General features: G+C 37.9%; 1 protein-coding gene across 18 annotated transcripts in view; it reads right to left on the minus strand.

The window, feature by feature from the left end:
* The window catches only part of SVIL (supervillin), a 221,944-nt gene that overhangs the window by 85,154 nt on the left and 124,237 nt on the right, over nt 1-12,553 (minus strand). For all 18 annotated transcript variants that reach the window (XM_074324735.1, XM_074324729.1, XM_074324733.1 and 15 more), the window contains one exon: nt 4,864-4,955. Coding sequence is in view for 11 of the 18 variants with exons in the window: in XM_074324724.1 (XP_074180825.1) it covers nt 4,864-4,955 (92 nt within the window). In the remaining 7 variants the exon portion in view is untranslated. The remainder of the gene's footprint in view (nt 1-4,863; nt 4,956-12,553) is intronic.

A 12,553-nucleotide genomic window follows, 5' to 3' on the forward strand; every position in this document is an offset into this window, starting at 1 on the left:
AAAAGTGATTCCAGTAGTACAGTGAAAAAGCTAAGCAACAAGTTGCTTCCTAATATTCTTCTTTGTTTCCCATATTCTGGAAGGAAAGATCAACTAATTGTGAGACTACGCAAACGTCTCACCCACAAGAAAACTACATACTTTTACTACTGCCATTACTGTCCTGTTTCAACATTCTATATGAGAAGGGGGCAGGCTGGTAGTCAGAATATAGTTCAACACAGAAACTGAACCCTAAGAAGCCTGGGACAGTGACAGGAAAGTGAGGGACCTGGCGGGTAAGCCATTATGCTCCTGTCCTTTGGGATCTCTCGCTTTCTATACAAAATAGGCTGGGCAACCCATCAGTGAGTAATGTCATGTGACAGCCATTCACTGCTAGGTATAAGAAGTCTCAGGACACCATTTTGGAGACATCCAGGCACACCTCATCAAGGTCACAGACTCAGAATGCTGGCAGTGGAGTAGATCACAGATCACTACGGGGGTACTCGTGGCCTTCCAAGTGGGAAATTTATTTGTCGTGAGCCTTTCACTGCAGGCTGGTGAGTAGCCCTGGCTCTCCTATTAAATGCCAAATTATCCCACTGGTGTAACACAAAAATATTCCCATGTGTTTCCAAAGCCCACTTTGGGATGGCACTGTCCTGGATTGAGAACCACTGGTCCCAAGACAAAGATTTCTAATAGGAAGTCTGTCCCTAGATTGTGCCCTAGGTTATGACAATGATAGAGAACGCCAGCCCGTCATCGCACTCTTTCAATCACATGTACATTCAAACTCAAAACTATTTCAAGCCTAAAACCTTACAGTCCTCTCTGACCATGGACTGAGGAATGAAAGGTCATCCATCAAACTACACTATAAATGTATTGGTGAGCTTATTAATTCTTAGCGAAAATCTATGTCGAATCTTTTAGGGAAAAAAATAATTCCTCCAGCAAAAATATTACCTCTCAGTCTATTCTTTCTTACAAATATATTTTTAATTACCAATTTGCTTTATTCCTATAGACATGAGATTATAGGGGAAAGAAATAATATGGAAGACAAAAAGAAGTAATAGACATCTTGGGTTTGGCATCCTTTCTCCAAGTCTATAATTTAAAAGTAAAATTAGTAAAACAACATGTAATATAATTACTCTAGTATATTTAACCTGTGGAAAAATACTTCAATTGTATAAATGAAAATAATATTTTATTTGAATTGATGTGTATGCACCTTTTTTGTCCTTTAGAAGGAAAGAAACTTCATTTGGCACTTGTCCTCATTAGTTCCTCCCACTGAATTTTGGTCAGGTTTATTATAAAGCATTGAAAAAAAGCTAATACTAAGAAATTATGAAAGTCACTTTTACTGTGAAGTCTCTGCTGTCACTCTACTGTTTCAATTATAGAGACTGCCTACAGTCCTACCACAGTTATCTTCTGCTTACTAGTCTTAAACATAGTTTATTATTGTTTACGATCTACCAAAAGAATTCTTTCCTTTAAAATTATTGCATAACTTCAGTCTTATAGAAAAGCTAAAATACATCCTTCATAATATGGTAACATTTCATTACATTTGGTTTATTTTTATCCTTTTTTTCTCTTTCCATATGCATATTTATGTGTGCATGTATATATATACACAAGCACATATACACATATATTTACATATTATTTTTTTCTGAACCATTTAAGAGTAAGTTGCAGCATGATGCCCCTTTATCTCTAAATTCATTACTGTGCATTTCCTAAATATGAGGAAGAAGAATGCTTTTAAAATTAGACTAAACAGCCATAATTCAATTGATTGTATTCTGTGTCATAATGTATATAAATCATAAATGGTTCAGGAAATAATAATACTGATTAATATTATAATAATCCAGACATAAACAAGCACAGCTGATCTAACTTCTGTTGTAATAAATTTGTACTTTGCTTTCAAACACATTAAAACTCTGACATATACTAAATTATCAATTATTATGCCTACTTTTTAATTTGCCGCCCTTGTTTAAACAATATGGATTCTATGAGTCTATATCTTTTAGTTATTTTTGATGGGAATTTGTTGGTCATTTTCCAAGTAAGACAATTCAATGGGATTTGATATCAGGGCTACAACAAAATTATTTAACTGCTTAGTATGCTTTGTAATAATATTTAATACCAATATTCAGGTCTGCCAGGTACTTTTCTTGAGAAACACAATTCTTCAATTAGCTCTGAGACACAGGCCATGTGGAAAAGTTATTGTTGATTTCAGTCCTCCAAACCTGAGTACACAGAATCTTCCAAAGCAATATAAGTGGCGGGGGACTGCCAAGAACACATTGCTCTTACCCTACATTTGACAGCCTAAGAGCACAGGATACATAAAGAATATTCTGAATACTGATCTTACTTCCCACAGGAGGAAGCACTTTAACTTTGACACTTGGATGGAAGCCACTAATATAAAGATGAGCAGCTTATAAAATAAGTAATTACAAAATTAGAGGGATAAGGGGGAGGAGTGATGGCTGAGAAGTGTGGGGTTTCTTTTTGGGGTAATGAAATGTTCTAAAATTGGCTGTGGTGATGGATGCATGACTCTGTGAATATACTAAAAGCCACTGAATCGTATGCTTTAAATGGATGGATTGTATGGGATATGAATTATATCTTAATAAAGCTGTTAAAAAGTACAGTAATGTATTTGGTCCATTTCATAATTCCTAAATGGAAAATCTATTTTAATATTATAACCTTCACATAAGTAAAGGTTTTTAATCTCTTGATTACCTGATTGTGATATAGTTAAAGGAAATCCCTTAGAGGAAAATCAATGATCATTTTAAGGCTCAATTCCACAGAAGCAAGAATTCCTCACTAAATGAAGAGAAAGAGACTTCTGTAAACTTATAAATAAACATAAAACTCTATGTCATTATTAAAAAAGTTATAATCAATTCCTATTTTTAACCTTATATTGCCAAGAGCTGATAGAATCCTTAACATATCTGTTAAGATGGAGAAATAAAAAGTTTGCTGATAATGTATGGGTCTTTCCAAACATTCCTGTCCAAATTCATGAAGGCAAAGATGGTGAAATAAGACTATGGGGAATTTAGATGAAATTTAGGGGCATGGGGAGGTTCTGGTACTTTTTAAGTATGTTTTAGAGATCTTGGTAATTTAGAAATATAAATCTGGTTAATACATAAAGCTATCATCTTTCATTTGTGAAAATTTGTTTTCATGACTGATTATGATAAGTTGTCTAATAAAACTGGTTAATAAGCTTATTTGTTTTTAAATTTTGTTATATATGGAGCTACAAGTTGTTGAACCTTTAGGAACCTAGCATCTCATATTGTTTTTCATTATTCTGATTACAAAACTGTCTGTGGTATTAAAACAAAAAAGAACTGTTGTAGAGAGAGAGAGGAAGAGGGACCCTTCACATTTTGCTATATAGAACTTTGCCTAACCAGTCACATATTCTAAGGTATTTCTAAAATCAGTCTGTTCACTCCTATAATTTGTTTTGATCATCTTCATAGATTTTAAATATGGCTCAGATTAAATTGAGTTTCTCTGTTTTTCACAAACTTTGAAATTGGAAGGAGCCTTCCATTTCACACCTGGCCCACACACCCATCCACGTGGGAACCCTCCACAGCCTCTGTCCTGCCCTTCAATACACGGTCATATGACCTTCCTTGGCTATTTAATGAGCAGAGCTGATGAGATCACAATGCAGTCCATTTCACTTCTCAGTTCTATGAATTACTAGAATTTTCTTTCTCATATGAAATCTCATCTACCTCATTGTAATTCTACACATTATTCTTAGTTTTGGCCTCTGGAGCAACACAGAATAATCCTATATTTCAGTTGACAGTTTTATATGGGCTTGACAAAATGGCCCTGTTTAAGTTTTCTCCGCTAGGACAAATCTCTGGGGTCCTTCATATACCAATCTTCATTAAACTATGTCTAAGGATATCACCCACTCAGAGTATACGTCAATTTGTCAGTGGGCCTTTTACACTGGATTTAGTTTCCGTTAAAAGAATCTTTTTTTTCTGGTTTAATTTCTCTTGGGGTTGATGTCGTGATATCATTTTTTTTTTTTTTCTTTCAAGGAAGAAAAGGAAATCTGACCTTGCACCAATTTGGTTTCTTCTGAAGTAAAGGTTATACAGCTCATTCAGGATGAAGACAGTTTGTGAGCTGGTACTCCCCTGTGCTCGTGTTATAGTGGGTGGAGACAAAGATCTGGTAATGTTCACATCATTTCACAGGCAAAAGTGGGCGGACCCTCCTCTGACTGTAGATGCAAATAATCTACTGCATGTGCATCTTTATCAATGAAAATACTAAGTCACCAAATGTGCGAGTGTCTACTTGGGGCAGAAGAGGAATGATGTAGATACAGTCTGCAATGGTGGCCCAGTGTATAGTCCAGTAGGGAGCTCCAAGATATTAAATGGAAGCCTGGGAAACAGCAAGAGGCTGAAGGGAGTGGGAGAGGGAGAATGGAGAAGAAATGGGCATATCAACAGAACTCACCACCCTTGGAGATGGTGAAAGGTGGGAAAGAGATGAGGTAAGGCTGATTATAGGAACCCTCTCGCACCCTCCCCATCCAGCCTCCAAAGAAAACTTGAGGATGACTAAAATGCAAGGGAGAGGACACATAAATACATGAAGATTAAAAATGTAAGAAGAGAGGTCCTTTAATTGAGGTTAATTTTTGGATGAGGCAGAAAAGGACAGAACAGAGATTACAAGCTGGAAGTCCCTGAGTGTTCTCAAAGAAAATCACATGACATAATACTTATATGCCCAGGACACTAGTCAACCATTTAGAAAAAGTCTTACCTTTAGGAAGTGCAGTTAAAACCTTAGCATTGATTCTTCTTTTGCAGTTAGCAAGTTGCTCTTTATCTTCAAGCAAGAACTCTTTCTGAAAGCTAAAAATTACTCCATTAAGAAAATATTTAAAGTCAATTTAAATCAAGATATATGATATCAAGTAAAAAATGCAGAACATAAAAATTATGCTACTGTTATATATACTTAAATATGTGTCTGCGGATTAGAAGTAAAACGTTTTATTTGGGGGAATTAATTGGTAACTTTTTTTCATTTACTTATGTTAATATGATTTTTGTACAACCAAATAATTCCATCAGCATAGGCAGGTGGCATCGCATAGAATGGTAAAAACTTCATTCAGACTGACCACCTCTTCTGGAACTACCAGTAGCTATTTCAGCTTGGATCAATGACTCAAGCTTTCTGTGCTCCATTTACTTCCTCAGAAAATAAGCATCTTGTTTCAGTGATTTACATGCTTTCCTCCAATGTTGAAATTACGTTAAAGTAGTAAATGCCTTCAAACAACCAAGAAATCAAAGCAAGGTGAATAAGTCTGAAAGGCTCACGAAAACATGTCTTGGGGAAAAAAATAAGAGGAAAAGAAAATGAAAGGAGTGCAGAACAAAGGGATTGAACACTTAGCTATGCACTTTCCTTCTATGCTAAGCATATCAAGCATTATCTTAGTTATCTTCACAAGACCTTATGAGGTAGGAACTACTTAGTGCTGCGCTGATAAATATTTAACAACTGGTTCCTTTCTTTTGTGCGACCCCACCCCAAAGCACGTGCTTTACAGTTTTGCTGGTAGTGTAAGTACTCCCACCATGGCCAATTTTCAACCTACCCAGAGGCCTCACTGAGCTCTAAGCTGAAAGAAAGGTGCACACTTGCTCTGACGGAGCACTGCGAGCTGGCTCCAGCACACCACGGGAACTGTTTTCATCCTTGGTTTGCAGAGTAGGAAACAGTGAAATGACTTGCCTAAGGACACATATTTGGCAAGCAGAGTACATGAGATACAGATCCAGCTCCTGCTCTACCACTGTGTGCAGTTGCTTCCCCGAGACTGTTGCACACTGCCATGGTCTTCCAAGGGAAAGTGCCTGGAGTTGGCAAGACAGACAGAGCTCGCAGGCAGTAAACAAACTTAGGAAAACAGGAAACTAATACTCCTCAATGATCTGATCACCTCCAGAGAAGTGAATAATCAGCCTGAAAACACAGTGCAAAGCTGACCTTCCCCATGTCCTGGTCCTTTATGTGGGTGTCTGCTCTTCAGGGTACACTTCCATGGAGGCCCTAGCAGAGTCTGATGAAGTGCTGTGCATACTATGTCAGTGGGACATACGAATAATCTCTATCCCGTATATAAATTCAAACATCAAGGAACTTGCACACACATTCCACAATATGGAATGTGGAATGTACACCCTCCTATCCATCTTCACAGAACCAAGCTCATTTGCAACCTTGGTTATTGCGTAAATGTGGTATGGCTTATATTCATAAATATGAGTGCCATGTATTCACATTATTTACTGAAAAGTCTTGAGAATAAGTAGTCTTTATAAACCACACTCCAGATGGCACGAAAATCTTAGGACACATGTTTAGATCAGAAACTTAGCATTGGCACCGGCTTCTAAACAGGGAATCGCAATGCAGTGACGATTCCTTTCAGTGTTTTACTCAGGTGTATGATTTAGTATAATCCTAAAATATTAAATAACTGCAGAAGTGTTTCCTACTTAATGAACGATAGGCTATTTTAATGGACAAACTGCTTGTTTAAATGGCTTGATAAAGTTCTGTACTTTCTTTGGCAAACTAAAATCTCAGGAAAAAAATTCTGTATTAAAAGAAAATGATGCAATCCCTGAAATACTTGTTTCTTAAGCTATTGACTTTGAGGTACAAAATTATTTCATATTTTCAAAAACAAACGTCTGTATGTTTCTATCTTCCTCCTTTTCTCTGCTTATCAAAAAGCTCAATGAAGCCACTAATGAAGACTAAGAAGCTATACCCTAGTCAAATATTTTGCTGAACTTCTACAGACTTGGGTTCACAAATCCTCACCCAACACCCCCTGGCTCCATACGCACTTACTTTCTTGAAACAAATAGTGTCAGCACCAATTGAAAGTACAGCCTTTCTCAGTTGGTCAGAAACCAATAGAAAACCAAAGTGCTATTAAGAAAATCTGTCGGGCCTATTAATGTAGTTTGACTGTAAATGGTGTCTCTTCTATCTGAATTCTCTCCTCTCCCGCATCCTCCCATCCTGAGTCCTGCTCCTGGTCTAGGCCTCAGTTTAAGGTCATTTACTCAAGGAAGAACCCCCTGACCCAGTACCTGTCCTACCAGGCACTAAATCTATATTATGCACCTCTGCTATTTTCTTGCATGGTATCCTGTTTTGCTGTTTGTAGGATGAATTACAAGTGTCTTATTTTATTTAAAATTACTGATTTTAAAAAATATTTTTTAAAATCAATAAATACAGGGGGTGCCAAAAAAATGTATACACACTTTAAGAAAGGAAAACTATTTAAAATTGTAATACTGAATATATACCGATAAAAGATGAACACAAGTCATGTTCGACTTCTGTAATTACAAGAGGTGCTCAAAGTGGTTACCATCAGTGTCCAGACACTTCTGATTACGGTGAACTACTGCTTGAACAATGGTGACAATAGTGTCCACTTATATACATTTTTTTGGCACCCCCGGTATATGTTGAATGAATGAATGACTACAATACAACATTTTAAATGTATACTACAACTCACTCTGAAGTATTTTATATATACACTTTATACACTGTTGGTGTGACAGGGATAAATAGAATTATAAATATTAATAATAATTAGAAGGGCATATAATTAATAACATTAGTTATAAGCTTCCATCCTCCCTCCATTCCCTCTTTTCTTTATTTCTTTCATTTTTAATATATAAGATTGGGAAAACATCTCTCATTACCTTTGCTTACATTGCATACATGAATGAAAATATTAGTATATTGTTAAAAAGTATATTTATTTTAAATAATTTTTTTTATTTTTCAAACACCATTGACATACAATATTATATTAGTTTCAGGTGTACAACACAGAGATTAGACATTGACATAATTTACGAAGTGATCACCCTGATAAATCTAGTACCCATCTGACACCATACATAGTTATTAGAGTATTATTGACTATATTCCTTAAGTTTTACATTACATCCTCATGACTGTTTTATAACTACCAATTTGTACTTAATATTTTCTTTTAAACCCCCCAATTCCCCTTCAGCAACCATCAAAATGTTCTCTGTATTTAAGAGTTTGTTTCTGTTGTTTATTTTGTTCTTTAGATTTTGCGTATAAGTAAAATCACCTGGCATTTATCATTCCCTGTCTTATTCCACTCACCACAATACCCTTTAGGGCCACCCATGCTGTTGCAGAAGGCAAGATTTCATTCTTTTTCATGGCTGAGTAATATTTCATTATATATGTACCACCTCTTCTTCCCCTGTTCATCCCCTAATGGACACCCACGTTGCCTTCATATTTTGGCTGCTGTAAATAATGCTGCAATGAGCATATGGATGCACATGTCCCTTCAAAGTAGTGTTTTGGGTTTCTTCGGGTAAATACCCAGAAGTGGGATTACTGGGTCTTTCTTTCTCTTGTTATAGCCTCTGTTTTAAAGTTTACTTTGCTTGCTTTAAGTATTGCTACCCCAGTTTTGTTTTTCATTTCATTTTCATGGAATGTCTTTTTCCATTCTATTACTTTCAGTTTGTGTATGTCTTTTGATCTGAAGTGAGTCTCTTATAGGCAACATATGTAAGGGTCTTGTTTCTTAACCATTCAGCACCCCCTCCCATCTTTTGATTGGAGCATACAATCCATTTACATTTAAAGTAATTGTTGCTAGATATGTAGTTATTGTCATTTTATTATTCATATTTTTGATCTTATTGCTTTCTTCTTCTTCTGTTAAAGAAGTCCTTCTAACATTTCTTGTAATACTGGTTTGTGGTTTATGAACTCCTTTAGCTTCTTTTTGACTGGAAACCTCTTCAGAATCAAAGTTCTGTCCTTTGATTCTAAATTATAGCTTTGCTGGGTAGAGTAATCTTGGTTGTAGGCCCTTGCTTTTCATCACTTTGAATATTTTACGTCAACCCCTTTTGGCCTGCAAAGTTTCTGTTGGGAAATCAGCTGACAATCTTGTAGGTAACTAACTGCTTTTCTCTTGCTGCTTTTAAGAGTCTCTCTTTGCCTTTAATATTTGGCATTTTAATTCTGATGTCTTAGTGTGGACATCTTTGGGCTAATCTTGTTTGTGACTCTGCACTTCCTGGGCTTGTATGTCTATTTCCTTTGCCAGGTTAGGGAAACTTTCTGTCATTATTTCTTCAAATAGGTTTTCAATTCCTTGCTCTCTCTTCTCCTTCAGGTGTCTCTATCATGCAAATGTTGGTATGCTTGATGTCCCAGGGGCCCCTTAAACTATCCTCATTTTTTTGGATTCTTTTTTCTTTTTGTTGTCCTGGTTGTGTATTTTCTGCTACTTCATCTTCTAAATCACTGACTCAGTCCTCTGCTTCATCAAATCTACTGTTGATACCCTCCAATGTATCCCTTATTTCAGTTATTGTCTTCTTCATTTCTGATCCGTTCTTTTTTATGTTTTTTTTTTTATCTCCATTTTTATGTTTCCTACCTCTTTGTTGAAATTCTCCGTGAGATCACTGAGTATCCTTACAACCAGTATTTTAAACTCTGCATCTGGTAGATTACTTGTCTCCATTTTGTTTAGTTCTTTTTCTGGAACATTGTTCTGTTTTTTATTTGAGACATGTTTCTTTGTCTCCCCATTTTACCTGCTTCCCTGTGTTAGTTTGTATGTATTTGATAGAGCCACTATGTCTCCTGGTCTTAGTAGAGTGGCCTTATGTAGCAGGAGTCCTGTGGGGCCCAGTGGTGCAGTCTTCCTGGTCACCGGAGCAAGATGCTCCAGGTATATACCTTGTATGGGTTGTGTGTGCCTTCCTATTGTAGTTGAGCCTTGGTTGCTGTTTCAATGTCATTTGGGAGGACTGACCCTCAGGCTCATTGGTTGTGAGGACTGGCTGTGACTACAGTGGAGGAGCTGTTATGCAGGGCCTAACCCTATGGAACAGGAATTGCTTTAGCCAGGCTCTGGTGAATGCATAGTGTGCCTTTTGGATGTATCATCCTGAGAGGTAGGTGGGTGGTGCTCTAGCTTGGTCTGAAGCTGGCCACCAGGCATGCTGGCCTTGAGGATTCCTGGGAGGGGTACTACTGCAGGCCAAGTTCAGCTGCAGACTGTGTCCTGCCCAGAGCCACCTGACATGAGCCACAATACAATCTGCAGGTGATTGCCAACCGCGCTGGTCTTGAAAGGTACCTAGAGAGGCCAAGCCTTGAACCAAGGCTGGCTGCCACCAATGCCAAGTTTGGGGCTTCTTAGCAAGAGGTAGTAAGCATGCTGAGGCCAAATGCTACATGTTTGGAGTTTGTAAACGTTTGAGAGATTTTAGGAAAGTTCACAGCATGATCCAAGACAGGACTATTATATGGAAAAGCCAGTGGAAGGAGCTTGGGTGGGCCCACAAATTGGGTGATGCAGTCTCAGGGAATCACCAGGGTGGGGTAAATGGTGTAAGCCAGGTTAATGGAGACTCAGATATGATGCCCACCTGCATCTACAGGCTGCTTGCAGGGAGGGCTCAACAAAGGAACAATGGATTCTACCACCACTTTTGACTGGGATGAAGCTTCCGCTTCAGCTCTCACCCTGCAGCCATACAAGTCAGTTCCTCCCCATATGTCCCCGGGTGCCTTTCGAGCCACTGTCCCAGTGCTGGAGCCCTCAGCAAGTAAGTCTGTGTGGTCTCTTTAAGAAGAGCGCCTTGTACTCCAGCTGCCTTCTGTCTCACTCAGCCACAATCTCTTTTGGTTTTCACAGCCCAAATTGTGGGGACTTCTGTTTCCAGCACTGGAACCCTGGGCTAGGGAGCCTGGTGTGTGGCTGGGACCCCTTGCTCCTCAGGTGACACTTCCGCAGTCGAGATATCCCTCCCGATTTTTAACCACTACACATGGGTTTTGGACCAGCCCAGTCTGCATCTCTGCCCCTCCTGCCCCTCTTGGTGTGGCTTCTTCTGTATGTCCTTAGTTATAGAACTTCTTTTCAGCTAGACTTCAGATGGGTCTCAGTGATGGTTGTTCTGAAGTTTAGCTGTAATTTTCATGTGGTTGTGAGAGGAGGTGAGCACAGCATTTACCTATTCTGCCATCTTGACCAGTAAAGTACTCTATTTTTAAAGTCTCCATCGTCAAGGTACACTTTTATTATTGTAACACACATGGTTGTCTTTACATTTTATTCTTGCTTCCATTGCCTCTTTTTCCTAGTCCCATTAAATGATCACTAATTTCTGAGCATGTGGATGAGCAGATAGGAAGGACAAGGAGAATGGTTTGGAAAGTGTGGCTCTGACTTATGTCACAAAAGCTGTGACAAATGTAAGACCCCTCACGTCAATATGAAACCAGTCTTTAAAAAACATCCCGTCTCTTCTTTGGACTTTTATAACTGAGGGTATTAGTCAGCAGTGAAAATGCAGGAAAACACACTAGTAAAGAATTCTGGATCACTCGTGAATGAGTAACTCCTGATCAGATGATGGCTGATGAAACACAAGTGCCCCAAAGAGCCCTAACATCCTCCTCCTCTCTCTTTCCTGAGTAACAAGCACAAGACCAGCATGACTGGTAGGGCCCATTCCCAACTCACACAATTTCTAACTCTAATCACGGAGGCTGGATCATATTCTTCCTCATCAGTCATCCCTCTGACAGAAGGAGTTTTTCCCAGACAACCTCTGTAGGCTTTGGTGGATTGCCAGAGCTCAACCAAAACCTATGGTCCTATATTTCAGTATGAAACAATCTCCCCATATATAGCTAAAGTAAATGCTACAGTCTTAATTTTCTGAATTATAATTTTAAAAGTTTCTGAGGTTAAATGTCTCTAATATTTTTATCTGTCTACAGAGGAGTCTGAAATAGCACTCTTCTTTATGACTATTTTTTTCATACTTTTACCTCCTTCCCTCTGCTTCAATAATCTAAGAAGAAATTGCCCTGCTTCTGTGATAAGTTTTAAAAATGTGTCCCATTAACCTACTTAAATTTCCAGCATTAGCAACAAGGGGAAATTTTATTAAAGTAAGAGCAGGATATTCTACTATTATTACCTTCTATCTTTACAAAATGTGGGGTCTACTATTACACTGACTATTCAGCACCCATCCTATGAAAGGCTCCCCTATAATCCGTTCATTCTTCTATTGAAGTTTACATTATAAAATATGAAAGGTGAAATCCCACTACCTCATATTTTCACTTCTGGTGTCTGGTTGACTAGATTCCTTTGAAGGAGGCAGGTTTTAGTATCTCTAGCCCATTTTATACTTAGTACTATGGCAAGAAAGCCATAATTTGAATAGGTACACACGAAATAATACCCAATATTTTAGAACAGCTGTATCCTTCTGAGCCTCTCTCCACTGAAGTGTCTGACCTTTACATTTTATACTTTTTCTATCCTTGAATAAGCAATGCTTTCCTGTCTCCTCTTCCTTTCTTCCCT

Source organism: Rhinolophus sinicus, linkage group LG02 (assembly GCF_036562045.2).
Source record: "Rhinolophus sinicus isolate RSC01 linkage group LG02, ASM3656204v1, whole genome shotgun sequence".
In the NCBI taxonomy this organism is placed as follows: domain Eukaryota; kingdom Metazoa; phylum Chordata; class Mammalia; order Chiroptera; family Rhinolophidae; genus Rhinolophus; species Rhinolophus sinicus.